We start from the raw sequence: 20,314 nt of genomic DNA on the forward strand, positions 1-20,314 counted from the left end.
CAAAATTAGTTTGTTTATTCATACAGAATGCAAGTCTCAAAAGTTGCAGAATTCCAGAGAGTCCTAATGACAATGTTAGTCCTCTAAGAAACATTTGTAATTTATACTACCTTGATCTGAGAAAGGATTCTGTTATTCTTGACCTGGATCAGTTGATAACCAGATCCTCACACTACTTAGATTTTAAAAGCCAGTTTAATAACTTGGATTTAGTTCATTGCTAGTCTTGTGAATGTTTCCATTACTGAGGGCTACTTACCATCTACCTTACAGTCTGTTTAAATAACTTGCAGTCTCTCTCTTCTGTCCCCCAGGCAGTCAGAATGCTGGAACATGTGAGAGACATCTACACACAGAGGTAAAAGCAAACTTTAACATAGTTCACAAGTAAAAACACTCAGAACATTTTTTGGAAAGATTAACACAGTTTTTGAGGAGCTTCCTTCCCTCCCCAGCAGACATCAGGGAGACAAACCAGGAAGGCAGCGTAGACAGGGTTCCAGGCAGGGAATCATAGAGATCACATTTTGTCTCAGAGAGTGAGTTTTCAGACAAATGGAAGCCTTTAATTAGGTTAAACCAGTGGTTCTCCAAGTATTTCTTTCTATGTACCATATGAAAAAAGATCCTCTTCCTCTCTCCAAAATCCTCAAGCCTTGTTCATCAAAATGTTAAATTCTTTGGTCTACTAGGAAGAGCTCCATGAACTACTGTTGATCCTCAGATTATGTTTTGAAATCATCATCACACACTGGGCTAAATTATTCCCGGACCTGTTTAGATTTACCTAAGCATGCATTATAACATACGTTTTATCCCTGAGTAGCACAAACGTTCATTTGGCTCTTTTCTAGTCTTGATATACTGTATATCTAGTATAATACACATACATGTACACACACATACACTTGATATATCAGCTAAACGTCATTATTTATAACAGTTTTACTCTGTCTCCAAATCAGTAACTAAAAATATGTCAGACTCCTAGCAACAGAAAACAGCCCTGCTGAGTCACCTATGTTGATATAAAAAGAAAAGGAGTACTTGTGGCACCTTAGAGACTAACAAATTTATTAGAGCGTAAGCTTTCGTGAGCTGTAGCTCACGAAAGCTTATGCTCAAATCAATTTGTTAGTCTCTAAGGTGCCACAAGTACTCCTTTTCTTTTTGCAAATACAGACTAACACGGCTGCTACTCTGAAATATGTTGATATAATTATAGATGTATAATCCCAACACTTCTCCAGAAATCTGGATTTCTCACCCAAGGCAGAGGACACCAAGCAAGGAGAAGGGCTCTTATTTACAGACCAACCTCCTCCTGACTGTTATACTTACATATCTAAAACTTCTTGGTTTCCCCCTCATTACAGAGCTCCATGTTCACATTAGTGGACAGAAGGGACAGGTAAGACTATATGTTAGAGTTCAACACGCTGTTCTCACTATCAGGCCCCCTTTTGATTGAAACAGCAACAAAATATATTTTTAAAGACAAAAACCTGTTTGGATCAAGTTTACTATTCCTACAAAGATAATACCACCTCCCTCCAGATGGCCTCATTTACCCCTAAAAATTGAAGAAACCCCCTATTTTTACTATTCTGGCAAGAAACTGACAATCTCTGCAATAGGAATTGATAAATGTATGCTTACTCAGACTCCAAGTAGCACAGTACAGCATACTTAGGGCTAGCCTACACGACTGTGCTACATCAGCACACTGCTGTAGTGCATCTGGTGAAGCTGCGCTATGCCAACAGAACACTGCTTTAAGTCTATGTAACTTGCGTCGCTCGGGGGGGTTGGCTTTTTCACACCACAGGGCGACATAAGTTACATTGACCCAAGCAGCAGTGCAGACAAGCCCTTAGAGTCAACAGCAATATCATCAAATTCAAATTGTCCCTGAATGCACACATAGAAAGAGGCAGTCCCTGCCGCCAAGATTTTAGAGTTTAATTACACAAGACAAACAAGAAATAAGAGAAAGGATGTATTATTATTTCCAAAATATAGGTAGGGAATGGGAGTTAAGCATCTCAGTACCCTTAAGGATCTGAGCTAGAGAGATTAAGGCTCAGCTCCTCAAAGGTATTTAGGCTCCTAATTTTCACTGAGGCTCTGGGACTAAGTGATTTGCCTGAAGTCACAAAGGAAGTTTGTGGTAGAGCTGGGAACTGAACTCAAGTCACTTGAATATCAGTCCATAACCACAGGATAACCCTTCTTTTAACAGTAACAATATACTATACCTACTTTCAGAAGAACATATTTAAACAATTCAGTTAGTTAAATTTATAAATTACAAATGAGTGTTCACTCTGTGCTTTTCAATTCTACCATTAATATAGGCAACCCAATTATTAACTAATATAATACTCAGTCATGGTGGGAATGAGCTCTAGCTGTTAATTTCACCAATAAGCAGAAGGGCAGAAGCCTTCAAGCCCCTTCATCGTTCTAAATGATATGTAATTATATTTTATACATTTAAAGTATAGTACATCCGATGCTATTTGAAGAAGGGAGTGGAGCATTCCCTGTTTGAATGGAAGTCCATCAGCAACAGACTTATGAGAGCCAGACTGAAAGGGAAACATAATAATATCACCCTGATTCAGTGCCATGTTCCCACAAATGGCAGTGATGAAGAAGTAAAGGACAAATTCTACCTTATATTACAGGTGGAGTTCAAGAGTACTGCGCCACGACGTAACTCTCGTCATGGGAGACCTGAATGCCAAGGTTGGTAAGGACAACACGAACAACAACAGAGCAATGGGAGGACATGGGTGTGGCATCATGAATGAAAACGGAAAGAGGCTTGTTGATTTCTGTAGTATGAATGACCTAGTCATTGGCGGAACCCTATTACAACATCATGAAATTCACAAGCTTAAACGGTGTTCTCCAAATGCCAGAGATAAGAACCAGACTGATCATATCATGATCAATGGCAAATGGCAATGCTCACTGACAGCTGTGAAAGTGAGAAGGAGTGCAGATGTTGGCAATGACCACCACCTTGTGACAGCCACCATCAAGCTAAAACTGAGAAATGTGGGTCCACCAAACAAGGGACATAGATGTTACGACATTGAAAAACTAAAGTCCCCTGAAATACAGAAAGCCTTTGTTCTGCAGTTAAAGAACAAATTTCAAGCACTTGCAGATTTTGAAGAAGAGGAGGGGAATGCAGATGAGTGAGGAGATCAACAAGAAGTGGGACAAAGTAGCAGCAATGTATAAACAGAGCAGTGAAGACTGTCCAGAAGAGAAGGAAGGAGTGGATTACACTCAGCATATGGAATGCCATAGAAACCAGACGAGCCCTGAAGAAAAAAGTTTTAGACACAAAATCCCAGAAGCTAAAGGAAAAATACAGCAAGTAGTATAGCAAGGCACACTGGGAGATCAAACAGCATTATATTGACCATCTGGCAACACAAGCAGAGGCTGCAGCTGCTCGTGGTGAACAAGGAACCATCTATAAAATTATGCAGCTTATCAGTGATAAACGGCAGACACCAACAAATATTCTCATCAGGGACAAAGAAGATCACCTACTGACAACCGATAAAGAACAAGAAATGTGCTGGACAGAACAGTTCAAAGAATTGCTGAACAGGGAGCCAGCTAAAGAGAAAGCAAACATCCAGAAGGCAGAAGAAGATCTTGATATCAATACAGACACCCTAACTAAGGAAGAGATCATTCAAGCCATCAAATCCTTAAAAAATGGGAAAGTTCCTGACAAGGATAACTTGAATGCAGAATTGTTCAAGATAAATCCTGAGTTAGCAGCATCTATCCTGGCCCCTCTATTTACATCAGTGTGGGAAAGGGAAAAAGTGTCAGATGAGTGGACCAATGGGGTTATAGTGAAGATATCAAAGAAAGGAACTCTCTCAGTGATGATAATAATTGGTGTGGTATCACACTTATCTGTGCCAAGCACAGTATTGTGTCAGATCATAGTTCAGCACATATCAGAGGCAGTCAATAGCGATCTCAGAAAAGATCAAGCCGGTTTTCGAAAAGAGTGTGGATGAACAGACCAGATCTTCACTCTGTGAAACATAATAGAACAATACTTAGAATGGCAACAGCAACTCTACGTAAATGTCATAGACTTTGAGAAGGCTTTTGATAGCTTTCACAGGACCAGCCTATGGCATATTCTGTGGGCATATGGAATTCCTCTCTGTTTATCAACATCATCAAAAGCTTTTACTTCAATTTTACATGCAGTGTTGATCATAGTGAGCTCAGTTTTTATGTCAAAACAGGAGTACATCAGGGGTGTGTCATGTCTGCAATCCTCTTTAACATTGCCATCAACGGGGTAATGCAGCGTACAACAGAAGACATGCCAAGAGACATTAAATGGACATCTTTCTCATCCCTGGAAGACCTGGACTTTGCAGATGATCTCGCTGTCCTATAACATATCCAATACCATATACAAGAAAAAACAACTCGACAACGCATTCAGCCAGCATATTGGACTGAAAATCAACCGCAATAAGACAGCTATCATGGCCTTTAATATTGCTTCACCATTATCAGTATGGACAGAGGATTATGTTCTTACCAATGTAGAAACATTCACATACTTGTGAATTATCAGCCAGGACAGTGGAACAAGCCAGGACATCCGGAACAAAATCAATAAAGCCAGGAACACCTTTAGGGGCTTAAAATACAGTCTGGAAATTATCAACATACAAAACCAAAATCAAACTCAAGATTTATCAGAGCTGCATGCTTTCAACACTATTTTATAGTGCAGAATGCTGGGGAATGAGAAAGTATGACCTGTCCAAACTGTCTTCATTCCATCCAACCTGCCTCAGAAAAATCCTTCATATCTTTTGGCCCAGAACAATCTCAAACCAAGATCTATTGAAACAGCGCAGCCAAGAGGATATGATCACCATCATTGCCAGGAGGCATTGGAGATGGATTGACCATGTGCTTCGGATGAAAACTGATTCCATCACTGGAGGAGCAATAAGATGGACACCTGAAGGCAAGTGAAAATGAGGCTGCCTGAAAACAACATGGTGAAGAGCTGTGAAAGTCTAGCTGAAAAAACTGGGGCACAGCTGGGGAACTACTGAAAGACTTGCCAGAAACAGACAGGAGTGGAGGAGCTTTGTTGCTGCCCTAAACGCCAGAGGGGTAATGGGAACATTGATGATGATGATGACGACGACGACGACGACGACGACGACGACGACGACGACGACGACGACGACGACGACGACATCCGATGCATTGGTCTCTGGCTAGGTTGTCCAACGGGTGATTGGAGAAGTCAACAGCTAACTGTGATGCAGGGCATACCCTTTGGGCATTTCTGCTCAAATACTATAAATAATGGAGAAGTGAGTGGGAAGAGTGATTCTTGTTCCAGGATATTGTGATAACTTCATGTTAGCGCATGACACCTTGCAACTAAAATCTGTCTGATTCAGACAAGAAGTGGGTGTAATAGCAATAACATGCATGAAAACACTATTGCTAAATACTGTGGGTGGTTGGAATAATGGGGATGGATTGTCTCAATCTCCAATAAAACGTAGGAGGGAATTTAGAGAAAGGAAAACTGTGATGATGCCCTTATGGAATGTCTCTCCAATTGCTCTTTTGCAGGGGGTGAGCTTTGATCCCCTGCCGAACAGGCTGAGAAAACTAACCTCCCAAGCCCTACAGTGACCTCCCAAACTCTCCAGTGATTTTCAGAAGGTCAGGGTCAATTGCAGGGAAGTCCCATGCATCTGTGCCCTCAGCAATTCTGCCCTCTCCGCAAACTGATGGATAAGCTTTCTTTGGTAAGCTCCACTTGATATGCATCTCTAACTCCAACTTGTTAATTGTTCCCCTCTCTCACCCAATCCTTCCTCTCTCCATGCAGCATCTCCGTGGTATCTGTATGAAACTGAGTTACAGAGCCTCTGCTCTGCAGAGAATAGGGGAGATCACACACATTTTGGGGTAGGATAGCCCCCATAGTGTACAGTCTGTCTATGCTCAAGGATTGGTTTATATAGGGGGTTGAGAAACCATACCCTGAGCAGTTAATACATGGATTGAAAAACAATCTGGTGACATTCCAAGTCAAATGGCTGGATTTCTGGAAATAAAAATAATTTCAACAGGGGAGAAAATTAAGTTATAGCCCATAATTTCATGAATAGTTTGCTTTCATCCATTCTTCTTCCAAATTATCTTAAAACACTTCCTTTACTCTTCTCATTATTTTAAAAAATATCTTCTTAGGCTTGAATCACGAGTCTTCATAAATCTTAATTCCACACATGCATTATTCAGTCCTGAATAAACTGGTTTCAAAATGGACCATTTTATGAGATCTCATCTGCTTGTTGATTGGCACTGGTACTCAGAAGAGGTGGAGCAAGAGGCAATGTACAGGTGAGAGTCATCTGAAGAGGGGGAAGAAGAGAAGGAGCTAGAGAATACTGTATATGTATGAAGCGTTTATTTGTAATAATCTCCAATAAACAGCATTTTAATAAATTTAAAAAGAGAGAGAAGCCTTGTTAAGAGATTGACAGAATGCTGAGTCCTAAAGATTTCATGGCAGTTGAAAAGAGATAAAGGAGAACCAGGGAAATGGAGTAATTAGGGGCTTCCTTACCACAGCCCCTGCCAATAAGAGCTAATGAGGGCAGGGAATCAGCAATCATGTGAGAAGGGAGGAAAAACCATTGGTGAAATCCTGGCCCCACGGAAGTCACTGGGAGTTTTGCCATTGGCTTCATTGGGGCCTGGGATTTCACCTGAGGGGTTGTGAACAGGAAAGGGAGTGAGTTTATTAACTTAGTGGAAAGAGCAATCTGTAAAGAAGAAGAAGCAGCAGCAGCAGCTGGGAATGAGTGACAGGCGATGGGTCACTCGATGATTACCTGTTCTGTTCATTCCCTCAGAAATACCTGGCATTGACCACTGCCACAAGACAGGATACTGGCCTAGATGGACCTTTGGTTTGACCCATTATGGCCATTCTTATGTTCTTAAGAGTCTGTTAGAGATTGAAGGGATAACCCATTGATCGCAAGAGCCTTTCAAAGATAGGGATTAGTCCTCCCATGTCTCATCCTGGCAGGAATCAAGGGATTAACCCCAGCATTCCCCAGAGTCTGAGGTTAACTCCAGCATTCCCAAGGGTCTGTCAAAGACAGAAAGATTAATTCTATACCCCCTCATACAGAGACAGGAATTTACCCATCCAACCCAAATCAGAATTTAACACTAATGGAGAATTTAAACTTCCCTCACTCCTAAAACTTGACAGGGATAAACGATTTTATCCCAGAAACAGAGGAATTTTATAGATGCAAAGAAAAATGGATTAAAATAGGTCAGAATCAAACCTTCAGTAAACTCAAACTAATCAGTTGAAGGAAACAAATATAATGTTTGTGTGTGTCTGACCAGGGAAAGGAATAATGTGTCACTTAGATAAGCAGGTTGTCTGAGAATGTTAAATATTTCTCTTTTTAAATAAGTTATTTAATATAAATATTATTCCAAAGGGAAACGGCTAACCTTGGGGGTTGGCAAAAGATAGCAAAGGATATTTTGGAAAGAATGTTTCATGCAATGGTAAGCAAAGCCATGATTACAATAAGTCCATGCTTCACATTTGGAGGCATCTTCTCCCCTCTTTTCCACCTAGTGTGGTCTTTTTTTAGTTTGTGCAAGCAATGTTGCCAACCCTTTCCATTGGAAAACCATGAGTCAGACATGATTGCCCTAAAAATCATGAGGGGCTTTTAAAAATGAAATATGGGTTCTCCTTATTTCCCTTCTGGTTTCTGAGCCTTTAATGTGCTCTCGGGTCACATTTTCAACCTTTCTTCTGCAATCACACATGCTAGAAACTTACCTTTCTAGTACAACAGGAGTCCCAGCCACCCTGGGACTGGCTGACTGATTTCTAAGGGTATGTCTACAATGGCAAGTTTCTGTGCCACAAGTTATACCACTTATTAAAATGCTAGAATTAAACTGCTGTTGCATGTCCACACTATGCTCTTTGTGAAACTGGAGTGCATCCACATTAGCAGCTCTTGCCACGGCAGTGACCACAGTGTGTTGTGGTAGCTATTCTACTATGCAACTGGCCACAGGGCGCTTTGGGAAGAGAGTGTGTGACAGGGATTGTGTGTGTTGTATGGAGTGGGGGAGAGAGACAGTGTGTTTTGGGGGACAGTGTGTCAGCATGCTGTCTTGTAAGTTCAGATAGCAGCAGGAATCAACCAGTCCTGAGGCAGGGGGAGGGGAAAACCCCATCAGCCCCTGCCTCCCTCCCTGGGCTCTCTGCACAGCAATCTCTCTCTCTCACCCATCCCCCCCCCCACCTCTTTTGGTCAACAGCACGAGCTTTCCACATTAATGGTTTACTTTGTGTCCCAGAGCAGATCAGCACAGCACCCAAGGGCTGTCAGAAACGGTGCATTGAAAGGGGAGGGGCGCATGTCTCCAGGGCAGCCAAGTTCAAAACAATGAGCAGAGCGGTCTCCTGAGGCACCATGAGACAGCTCCGGAGGCCAATTACAGCACAGAAGGCAATCAAGTGTCTACACTGGCAATAGAGTGCTGGAGCCTCTGTGCAAATAGCCTTACGAGTCTCGTCAAGGTGATTTTTTTTTTTTTGCAGCACTGCAACTGAGGAGTTTCTGCGCACAAAGTGGCTTGGCAGTGTGTACACTTCCACAGTTTGAGCGCAAAAAGCTGCTTTACTGTGCCGAAACTTCCCAGTGTAGACAAGCCCTTCCCAGTGTAGACAAAGTAAAATTAAGCCTCACTCATGATCTTGCAAAAGAACTCTCAAACGTCAGGATTTTTTTTTTCAGCCACTTGCTGGAAAAATATAAATTCTGACATTTGAGAATTCTATCCCCAGATCATGAGTGAGGTTTAATTTTACTTAGAAATCGTGTCTTTTGTTATGAGTTGGCACATCTGAAACCACTACCCAATCTGCAAGTGAGGATGCTCTGTAACCACACAGAGAGAAAGATTATGAAGCACCAGCACAGAATGCCATGGGCCCACATAGTCTTTATGAACCCAAACAAAATAAAAGAGAGTCTGTAGACAAGAGCAGCATGAATTTTGCCGAATGGAGAAACTTGCTATTATCCCATGCTGGGTGGGTGAGGTACTCTGGCCTGCTATGTGCAGGCAGTCAGACTAGGTGATCATGATGATCCCTTCTGACCTTAAAGTCTATAACTGCCAGAGAAGACCAAGAAAAACTAGCCAGCTCTACCTGGGTCCATGAGAAAGATGGAAGCAACTGAAAGAGTGTTTCTGACATGAAAAGCAGTTAGCAGGACAGAAAAGTTGCTGGCTAAGTTAGGGACAGACACAAAAGTGGCTTCTGGTCAGAGGCTGCAAGAGAAAAGTCCAGCAAAGAGGAGAAGCAGGTGGAATCCTGAAAGCTTCCAACCGAGAGAACATGGGAACAAAAGGACTAGTTTTCTCTCACAATTTTTTACACCAATGAAACTCTTCTGGCTTCAGTTATCTAACTCCTCATTTACTCCACTGCAAGAGAAGAATACAGCCCAAAGAGTCATCTACTGCAATTGCTTGAGAATCCTGATATCCAGATACAAGACTCAGCAGGAAGGTCAGCCAGGTTTAATAGCAAGTGTGGTGGAAACGCACCTTACAAAGGTTGGCAGGTTAGTGAGGGGTACGGTAAACTAGAATAAACTGCCTCTGTTAGATATTCTGGTCTCAGGCTGACTTCAGGTTTACTTTCAGGGAAGTTACTTTATTTTCCTATTTTATATAATTCACTCTGTTACTATGGTGAGGAGGAGCCTATAAATAAGTACTAGAAAGACAGTCTGCCTTATCCTTTCCCTTTGCCTCCACCTTCAGTTCCATCATCCATGCATACATATGTTCATAGAGACTAGGCTACTGCTCTCCTCCCATACCCACAATTTTCATTATACATAGGAGGATAGGAAGGGGCTACCTATATACAGATTACTCTTAAAGGACCCAGAAGTAAAAACCTGCTAGTTAGGTACTGGTAGGAGTGTCAGTGAGATGCAGCCTGTATCAAAAATAAGGACAGATTAGGACTGTGAGCCAGTTAATGGATTTTAGTAAGTGTTAGGATCAAATAGTCCTAAATATTTTACCTGAATATATCTTAAAATAAATTTACAAATAGAGCTGGTTGAAAATAGTGGTTTTTTTCCCATATAAAATTTCAACATAAAAATATTTTTTTTTCATTTATATTTAATGTGGAAAATTTTAGCTTTTTGGTGAGATACCAAAACAAAAATATTCAACTGAAAACCAAAATAGTTCAATTCAAAATGGTGCTGCAGTGCTTCACCGGAGTTGTAGTTCTGGTGCCTTATGCTATCATTCTCCTCTGCGTGCTGTTCTCTCTGACTAGATTACATCTCCCAGGATGTATCACTCTCACCTTCTTTATGAGGGGTGGTAGTGCATCATAGAAATCCATTGTTGTGGTGGATCATAGATTCATAGATACTAAGGTCAGAAGGGACCATTCTGATCATCTAGTCCGACCTCCTGCACAGCGCAGGCCACAGAATCTCACCCACCCACTCCTACGAAAAACCTCACCTATGTCTGAGCTATTGAAGTCCTCAAATCGTGGTTTAAAGACTTCAAGGAGCAGAGAAGCCTCCCTCAAGTCAACCATGCCCCATGCTACAGAGGAAGGCGAAAAACCACCAGGGCCTCTCCAATCTGCCCTGGAGGAAAATTCCTTCCCGACCCCAAATATGGCAATCAGCTAAACCCTGAGCATATGGGCAAGATTCGCCAGCCAGATACTACAGAAAATTCTTTCCTGGGTAACTCAGATCCCATCCATCTAATATCCCATCATGAGAGATGCAGTCCAGCCAGACAACCCTGCCCATTGAGGAGAATGGGAACCTAAGGCATGCAGCACCATTTTGAATCAAAATGTTCAGGTTTTGGATGAAAAATTTCTGTGCAACATAGACACTTTATCTGAAAAAATGTTTAGTCAAAGACCCAATATTTCTGTCAAAGAGGTTCCAAAGGAAAAAGGAGTTTTCAAAGGAAAAATTTTGAACATCCCTACTTTCAATTCTTTCAAGAAACATCCACATCACCTAATGTCATTTTTAATTTGTCAGTGTCTACCACATTCAGTACCACATGCAGCTATCTGTTTCCAGTTTAGGAGTTCATCTAAGAGGAGGCAGCATTGAGCAAAAGAGTCTTTGTCATGCCTTCCTAGTTTTTTAATCTTCTTTTGAGTTCCTTGGGATATGTGCTTAATGGTCAATGTCACATGGCCCTTTGAAAACCATCTTCTGTTCCTCCTAACTAACTGTGGATGGAAAAACTTGAACTCATGTGACCTTGGAGTATAGATCTGACATATGCACCCTTCATGCAGCATTTAATAAAATCACTAATTAATGAAAACACTTTTCAAATAATCCCAAATAAATTTAACTGTTATTATTGTCAGTACATGTAATTATCTTTTTTTGTAGACACCTAATGCCAAACTCCACATGATCCCCTCCTGCCTCTAGACCTGCCAAGTCTTACTCATCTGGAGAAGAAAAACTCTCTCAATGGGTTTAATTTTAAGGTACTTTTGAAAGTCTTGCCATTTTGTTATGAAAGATTTAGCAGTGTGTTTCAATAAGAAATTTCAAATCTCCCTCATTTTCATGCTGTCCCATCTTGAGAGACATTGTTCTATTTCCCCTATATGCAATAAAAATGTATTACATCATGTGCTATATAATCTGTAAAAAAATTATCCATGTCATCTTTTGTCTCAAGTCCTGCAACTTCTGTCTTTCTGCATCTTAAATGCTATTGCTTCAACCATCTTCATTTCCCACCCTTCTGACCATTTCACTTTCCTCTTTGAATCAGTCCACTGGTTTACTCATGCCTTCCACATTAAACCCAAACTTCTCATCCTTATCTTACGTTCTCCATGTAGTTTAATAGGAAAAGTGTATAACTATCAAATATGGGAAATTATGTATGTATAGCCTTGCATTTTAAACTGATGAATATGTGTAATTTGTGTGTACCTTAAAGTTGCTTTTTCAGAAGGATTTTGTATTGTGTTTAAATTTTGAGATTACTCATAGGTGAGCAGTATTTACTTTGGCTCTACTATTGTGATAAATATGCATTTCAAAGTTGTACCATTGTCACAATTATATGCATTTCCTTTATAGTTGATATGGATAGAGTTTGCTTATTACAGCGGTTCCCAAACTTGTTCCGCCGCTTGTGCAGGGAAAGCTCCTGCCAGGCCGGACCAGTTTGTTTACCTGCCGCATCTGCAGGTTCAGCCGATCACAGCTCCCAGTGGCTGCCGTTCACTACTCCAGGCCATACCACTTCAGCTTGCGCTTTTTCACGATCGAGTGAGACAGTATGTCACATGCCAAATGTTATCATGCAGTTATGTTATTATGCATGCCATAGGGTACTGTATAATAGTGATCTGCTGTCTTGTATGCCATATGGTACCACGTGACAGTGATACATAATCTTATATATCAAAAGGATACCATATAATAGCGATAATACTATCTCACACAGCATAGATCGGGGTGGGCAAACTTTTATGGCCCAAGGGCCACATCTGGGTATGGAGATTGTATGGTGAGCCATGAATGCTCATGTAATTGGGCGTTGGGGTGCGGGAGGGGGTTAGGGCTCCAGCTGGGGGTGCAGGCTCTGGGGTGGGGACAAAAATGAGGAGTTCAGGGTGCAGGAGGGTGCTCTGTGCTGGGACTGAGGGGTTCAGAGAGTGAGAGAGGGTCAGGGGTTCAGGTTCCAGGTGATGCTTACCTCAAGCAGCTCCTGGAAGCAGTGGCATATCCCCCGTCCGGCTCCTGTGCAGAGGTGCAGCCAGGCAAGTCTGCATGCTGCCCCATACACAGGCAATGCCCCTGCAGCTCTCACTGGCTGCAGTTCCTGGCCAATGGGACCTGCGGGGGTGGCACTTGGGGTGGGGGCAATGTGCAGAGCTCCCTGGCTGCCCTTATGCATAGGAGCTGGAGCAGGGACACGCCTCTGCTTCTGGGAGCCATGCAGAGCTACGGCACACCTGGAGCAGGGCAACCCCCCCGGATCCGCTCCCCAGCGGGAGCTCGAGGGCCAGATTAAGACGTCTGAAGGGCTGGATGTGGCCCCTGGGCTGTAGTTTGCCCATCCCTGGCATAGATAGTACTATACAATAGTGATATGCCTTCTCCCATACTATAGGGACACATGATTTCCCAAGCTGAATGGTATACTGATGTACTGTATTGCATGCTGTAAAATACCGCATGATACAATCTGCTATCCCCTATGCCGTATGGTGTTCTAGGATATCTTGTATGCTTTCCAGGAGCATGCAATTGCAATAAGCTGGCCATTAGTTATACACTGTCTCCTCACATCCCTCTCTTCTCCACGCTCTCCCTCCAGACAGCCCAGCCTCCTCCCCACCACCCTTTAGCTCTTTCCTTGAAGAATTTGCGAGTCCCGACTCACGTGAAAGGCGCCAGCTGAGCTGGGCCTGGGCGGTGATGTCACATCCTCCCGCGGGCCAATGGCTGCGTCTGTTTATGTTGGGCCTAGTTTCATATTCATAAGCGAAGGCCTGGCGGAGGAGGAGGGGGGGGGGGCACTGGCTTTGCTGCGGGAAGTTGCCGCCGCCGGAGGAGGAGGCTTCAGCAGCAGCTGTGATCCAGGCCGCTGTTCTCTCCGCGGGAGGAGGGCAGGAGTCGGCGATTGGTGGCAGCTCGGTCCGTGCCCAGAGGAGTGAACGGGCAGAGAGGAGAGCGGAAGCGCCCATCACCTCCCTCCCTCTCTCCCTCCCTCCCTCTGCAGCGGACGAGAATGAGAGAATGAGCCAGAGAGACACCCTGGTGCATCTGTTTGCTGGAGGGTAGGTGCAGCCACTGATGATTACTTCGGCCTCACCTCGTGGCCCACTGGCGTGTGCGTGTGCAAAGCCTTTGTAATGTGATCAGCCAGGGGAGAGGTTTGGGGGAAATGGGGCCTGTCAAGGAATAGAAGGGGGGGGGGAGAGAAAGCAATTCGCCCGCGTTTCTCAGGGAGATCCCCTTTGTGCGAGATGCTTCCCCGGGCATGCAAAGCAGCACCTCTCCCCGCGCCTCCTCATTGCTGCAGCCACCAGGGAAATGGCTTCCAGATCTGCAGTCTGGTGCAGCCGCTGGGGTGGGGTTGCTGGCGGGGCAAATCCTCCTTTGCTCTTTGGAGAAGGCAGGTGGTTGGGCCTCGACAGCCCTCGCTGTGGAGGGCCGAAGAGATTGCAGCGAGTGGGTAGTGGCAGGCAGGGACACTTGCCTGGAGAGTGGATGGGAGGAGGCCACCCACTGCAGTGTCTGCAGGATCCCTGTAGCGACTAGGAATGATCTGCGGGGGGGGGTCTCGACTAATTCTCCCCTGGGGGGAGGTGGTGCGGGCAAAGGGTCGAGATGCTTGGGCTGAGAGGGACGTGGTTGGCCTTTGGGGTGAGCGAGCTGGCCGGCCGCCGTGAGCGACGCGGAGGGAGGGTTGGGAGGAGGAGCGTGAACATCCCGGGGGCAGGGGGCAGCTTGGGGGGAGGGAATGGGGTTTCGGGGCGCTGTAGGTGGAAACTGGCGAGCGGGGGTGTCTTGGGGCGGCGGCGCTGTTTCGGGGGGAGGTATCTGGGCTGCGTGGGCGCAGGGGCTGCTTGCAGTGCGGAACGCTGCTGTCACGGTGCGAGGTAGCCGGGCGCTCTCGGGCAATGTCTTGCAGAGGTAGCTAGACGAGCAAGCGGGTGTCTGGGCCGAGGCTGGTATTGCTTGCGCAGGTACCAGGGTTAAAGACTTTCTCCCACCTCGCTCGTTCCCGTCAGGCGGCTCAGCTCTTAGTGTGCAAGCGGGCGGGTTCCCCTCTCCTTCCCCCAGCCCTTCCCTGCAAAACCCAGCCCCTGCCCGCGGTCCTCAGGCCCTAGCCGGCGGCCGGAAGGTGGCCTGAGCCCGCTGCATTTTCCTCTCCCATCTCCACCGCGGTGTGGCTGCCTCAGCTCCGGATCCTGCTCACTCCTAGCCCCCCCCCCCAGTCTGGGCTGCTCTCTCCGGGCCCGGGGGGACCAGACGCCCAGCTGGGACAGCATCAGTGCCCAGCCCCGCCGAGCGAGGATCAGCCTCAGTCCCTCCGTTAGTTCCGCTCCGGGGAGGGGCGGTCACAAAACAGAGGCCACCTGGGCCTTGGAGACCTTCAGAACGGAGACCCCCAGCGTCTCCTGCCCCCCCCCTTTTTTTTTAATCACTCCCAGGGAAGGAAACTCTTCTGCCCTCCCTGAAAGAGGACCCACCTTTCCCTGCTGGCTGCTCGCCTCTTGCTGCATCCGCGGGGCGCATTAGGGGTGCTGGGGAGGCTGCAAAGGTAGGATCATTCCCCCCCTTCCCCCCCCCGGCCGCTGCTAGATAACAGCCTCCCTCCCGGAAATCCCTCCCCCACCCATGCTAAGAAATCTCCCCCGGGGGACACCCGACGGCATCCCCTTCTCCGCCTCCCCCTTGCCGGGATCCTCCCCTCCCTTCCCCTCCCCTGAATGTGGAGGCAGCGCAGGAGGCTGAGTTAACTCGACTCTCTGCACCGCTTCTCTCCCCAGCCCGTGCTGCGGCGCTGGTCATGTGAACGGGGCCGTTGGAGCTGGGCGGCGCAGTCTCGGCCTGCCGGGGGCCGGCGGCGGTGTCTGTCCGCGTTGGGCCCAGCTGCGTGTTCGGCAGTCCAGGCCCCTGGCTTGCTGGGGCGGCAGCCGCGGGAGGACGCAGCAACCCCGGCGGCCGGGGGGGGGGGTCGCTCGGGGCTCAGCGGCAGTGGGGGGACCTGGCCGAGCACAAGCGCCCATCGCCTCCTGTCTGCAGGGGCCAAGCATGAGAGAGGATGAGCCGGAGACGCAGCCTGGTGCATCTCTTTGCTGGAGGGTAGGTAAAGCCACTAGTTTCTCTCTCTAGCCTCCACTCCTTATGCTGCCACATGGCATGGGGGCCTGGCAGGTGAGAGAGGCTCTGATGGTGGGCGTGATCTCTCTGTTTTTATATGGCCTCTTAGTGAAAATTGGAGGTTTCAGAGTAGCAGCCGTGCTAGTCTGTATTCGCAAAAAGGAAAGGAGGACTTGTGGCACCGTAGAGACTAACAAATTGATTTGAGCATCAGCTTTCCTGAGCTACAGAAGTGAGCTGTAGCTCACGAAAGCTGATGCTCAAATAAATTTGTTAGCCTCTAAGGTGCCACAAGTACTCCTTTCCTTTTTGAAAATTGGAGGTGTACCTTGGGGGCATAGATAGCTGTGGGGGTATTTTATAGTTTGTTTAATGGTATGTTTCCCAGGAGAGGAATGTGTCATGCACACACCTCCCTCCACCCTAAAGGCAGAAGAGAATGGAGAAGTGCTGCAGGCGGAAGCATGTATCTAGCTGGCAGCAGGGCCCATTGGCTGGGATGGTTTTTGAGCAGTTTACTGCATCATTGTATATTCTTGCATAGTGAATGATCTCATTGTCACTCTTCTTCTGCTGGAGGAGTTGGGTGCCAGGGGTCTATCTTAATCTTCTCAGGATCTGTAATGTGAGGAAACTCTTTAGATGGCCCGTCCATTGTGGTGTTGCTTGCAGGGCCTTAAGACAGTTCTGAGGGTGGGAAGAGGGACCTAGCATCTGGGTGGAGGGAGAGGAGAGGAGAAGGTTCATCTAGCCAGATCTTACAGGAAAGAAGGGCGACTTAACTGGGGGGGTGTGTGTGTGTGTGTACACAGATGCGAAGGTCAGGGGGGAAATGGGAACAGATTCAGGGTTAGTCATTTGGGCTTGATGATCTGGTGCAGCTGGGAGAGTTCTGTAGAGGAATTATGAGGGTGCTCTATCTAGTTGCCCTAGTTCTTGATGGATGGGAGTATGGCCTGGTGGGAGGGCAAGTCTTTCTGACAGGAGATTGTAGATTCAGGCTGAACCAAACTATAGGATTTGGGTGTGAGTAGACACTCCAGGATCTTAATGAGCAGACTGTGTCTGATCCCCAGCACTTTCCTTGTAACAGTACTGGGCAGGTACAATTATTTCCAGTTTCTGCCCTCCAGATGTACAAGTGGAAGGAGAGGAGAAGTAATGCAGCAGCAGGGCCCAGGACAGCACCTCCTGGGTTTCAGCTCCTTGTAAATATTCAGAAAAGCCAGAGAGAGAGAGAGAGAGAGAGAGTCCCTGCTGCCTCTAACATTCTGAACCCTCATCTCGGCACCATGACTTGACAGCTCTACGAAAGGAAGGCCAAGGGAGTGAGAGAAGTTTGCTTGAGAGTAAACGCAAGGTTCAGGTCTATAAACTGAATCAAGGCCAGATGCAGATTATTAATCTCTGCAGCTAATGAATTTCCCTGCCCTTGATAAGAAGTCTGATCTATTAACTTTGTGGTCTGGCTACCAGGCCCTTCAAATGAGTCAAAAGTTATGTTGTGCAGAAGGTGCTGAGACACCTTATAGTACCTTTTCACTGGGTGCTAGCCACAGATTTGCTTCTAATCCTGGCTCAGCATAGCCAAAAGTATTCATTTAGCAGTGTGAAAGTTTATTTAGGGTAACTGAACAACCCCTGTGTCATTTCAGTTTATAGCCTGAAGAGTGATCTTTCCTTGAATGATTCCTTTTATTTTAGATTTTGCTGAAGAATATAGAAGAGCACTTTAAAATATTGCTTTCTATCAGGACTGTTACCATATCTAATGCTCTACTCAAATCGTGTGTAGTGAGAACAATATGGGAAGGTAGGAAAACAGGATTTTATTCATCTTATTGGGGTTAATGTAATGCTTATGAAATGTTCCAGATATGGGACCAAAACAGAAAACTCCCAACATCACTTGCTTTAGGGGTGAGGGGGACTAGCTTTAGGAGTGAGGGGGCAGTTCACTCTTCATTTCCATTTAATTCTTGCCTCTGTATTGAGACTACCCCTGAAGAAGTCAGTTGTAGTGACACATCTTCTTAGAACTGAATTGTGATCACTAGCTCATTTCATAACTGGCACCAAACAAATATCTGATTGTAACAGCTCTTGGCTGCTACCAGCTTGGTCTGGATTTTAAATTAAAGAACTAGAGTTGAAAGGATCCACATTCTATTTCTGATTGCCTTCCTCTCTCCATCCCCCACACCCATATACATGCCCCATACTCACATAGCTCCCTTTACAGCAGGCTTGATTGATTTTGTAGCATACTGAACTTCGAAAATTTATGCATCAACTACAACCTGTGTAGTGTTTTTAAAAATTAAAGCCATTTTACTTTGGCAGTTTCATTTTATGAAAAATAAGCAAGTAAAGATGACTGTAAATATTATCAGTGTTTTAGGTTGGAAGTCATAAAATAGCTAAATATTATTTCTATCTAAAAATAATAAACAATTAGGGTACCTCTTCTTACATGGGCTTATGTCCATTGAAATACCCTGTGTATATTGAAGCAACACAAACCTTTTCCTAGTAAACATTCAAGTTTTACTACATATTTCTGCTGGAGTAATTTGACCGCCAGTACATTTCTGCTCCCTCAGTAGCTTTATGAAAGTGTCACTACCGTTATGTGAAATCTTTATTACTAGTGTCACAGCAAAATTTGCATTTTAGACTACTGTAGATTTCAAAGATGGGAATCTTTCAAAAATATATCAAAATATGGTAGAAGTCACTTTTGGAGCTAGAAAGTCAATAGTGCAGGGAAACATCAAATAAGTATTGGCTCATTTTGATGTGTAGAAAGATGAGTAGGAGATTCAAAGGTGTTTTTTGTGCTTAACTAGGGTTGCCAGGGTGTCCATTTTTCGACTAGAATGCCTGGTCGAAAAGCGACCCTGGCGGCTCCGGTCAGCACCACTGACTGGGCCGTAAAAATTCTGGTCAGCGGTGCAGCAAGGCTAAGGCAGGCTACCTGCCTGCCATGGCTCCGTGCGGGTCCCAGAAGCGGAGGCATGTCCCCTCTCCAGCTCTGACATGTAGGGGCAGCCAGGGGGCTCAGCATGCTGCCCCAGCCCCAAGTGCCAGCTCCACAGCCCCCACTGGCCGGGAATCACAGCCAATGGGAGCTGCGGGGATGGGGCAGTGCCTAGAGCCACCTGGCCGTGCCTCTGCATAGGAACTGGAGAGGGGACACGCGCTGCTTCTGAGAGCTGCTTGAGGTAAGTGCTGCCTGCACCCCTGACCCCCTCCCACTCCCCAATCCCCTGCCTCAGCCCAGATCCCCCCTCCGAACCCATCAGTCCCAGCCTGGAGCACCCTCCTATACCCCAAATCCCTCAGCCCCACCCCAGAGTCTGCACCACCTCACTCCCCCCTGCACCTCAGCCTGAAGCCCCCTCCTGCACTCCAAACCCTCCAGCCTGGAGCCCCCTCCTACACCACAAATCCTTCGTCCCTGGCCCCACCCCAGAGCCCGCACGCCCAGACAGAGCCATCACCCACTCCTGAACCCCGGCCCCTGAGCCAACCCGGTGAAAATGAGTGAGTGAGAGAGGGAGGGAGGGAGGGTGGGGAGAGCGAGTGACATAGAGAGGATGGGATGGAGGGAGCCGGAGGGGGGTGGGGACCTTATAAAAGGGGCAGGGCCTCAGGGGCGGGGCAAGGGTGTTTGGTTTTGTGCAAGTAGAAAGTTGGCAACCCTATTCTGAACTAGTAGCTCCCATAGACTTCAAAAATCTTGTTTTGTCTGAAAATTGTTTACCTATTGTTGTCCCAAGTAACAACCAAGTCCCTACTCCTGAGAACACTTCCATGCACATGCTAGCTTTAAGCATGTGACTAATCCGATTCCATTAACGTGACTCCTAATGTATTTACAGTAACTCCTCACTTAGTCATCCCGGTTACCGTTGTTTCATTGTTAGGTTGCTGCTTTGTCCACTGCTTGCAGGAAGAGCAGCCCGTTGCAGCTAGCTGGTGGGGGCTTGGAACCAGGGTGGACCAGCAGCCCCCTATCAGCTCCCTGCTCCCCTAAGTTCCCTGTTGCAGCAGCCACCCAGCAGGCTATCAATTGCCAGCAGTTCAGCTGTCCCTCCCCCAACGGCCATGTGCTGCTCCTGCCCTCTGCCTTGCTGCTGCTCTCCAGAGCCTCCTGCTAGCTGTGTGTGGGAAGGGGGTGGGGGGATGTGGGGGGCTAATGTCAGGGTGTCCCCCTCCTCCCTGCTCCTGCACCCCGCTTACCCCATCTTCATAGTGCAGGGGGGACATAC

General features: G+C 46.2%; 1 protein-coding gene and 1 long non-coding RNA gene across 2 annotated transcripts in view; both read left to right on the top strand.

Moving 5' to 3' along the window:
* The first annotated feature begins 318 nt into the window (after positions 1 to 318).
* LOC119861261 lies at positions 319 to 5,837 on the top strand. The gene is made up of 3 exons (XR_005294858.2): positions 319 to 358; positions 2,691 to 2,751; positions 5,665 to 5,837. It is a non-coding gene; the product is annotated as an uncharacterized LOC119861261 (long non-coding RNA).
* A 10,059-nt stretch (positions 5,838 to 15,896) lies between these two features.
* The window catches only part of SLC25A36 (solute carrier family 25 member 36), a 63,804-nt gene continuing 59,386 nt past the window's right edge, over positions 15,897 to 20,314 (top strand). Inside the window, 1 exon segment of the mRNA XM_043491814.1 lies at positions 15,897 to 16,022. Within this exon segment, the coding sequence (XP_043347749.1) occupies positions 15,982 to 16,022 (41 nt within the window). The 5' untranslated portion in view covers positions 15,897 to 15,981.

This window comes from Dermochelys coriacea, chromosome 9 (assembly GCF_009764565.3).
Source record: "Dermochelys coriacea isolate rDerCor1 chromosome 9, rDerCor1.pri.v4, whole genome shotgun sequence".
In the NCBI taxonomy this organism is placed as follows: domain Eukaryota; kingdom Metazoa; phylum Chordata; order Testudines; family Dermochelyidae; genus Dermochelys; species Dermochelys coriacea.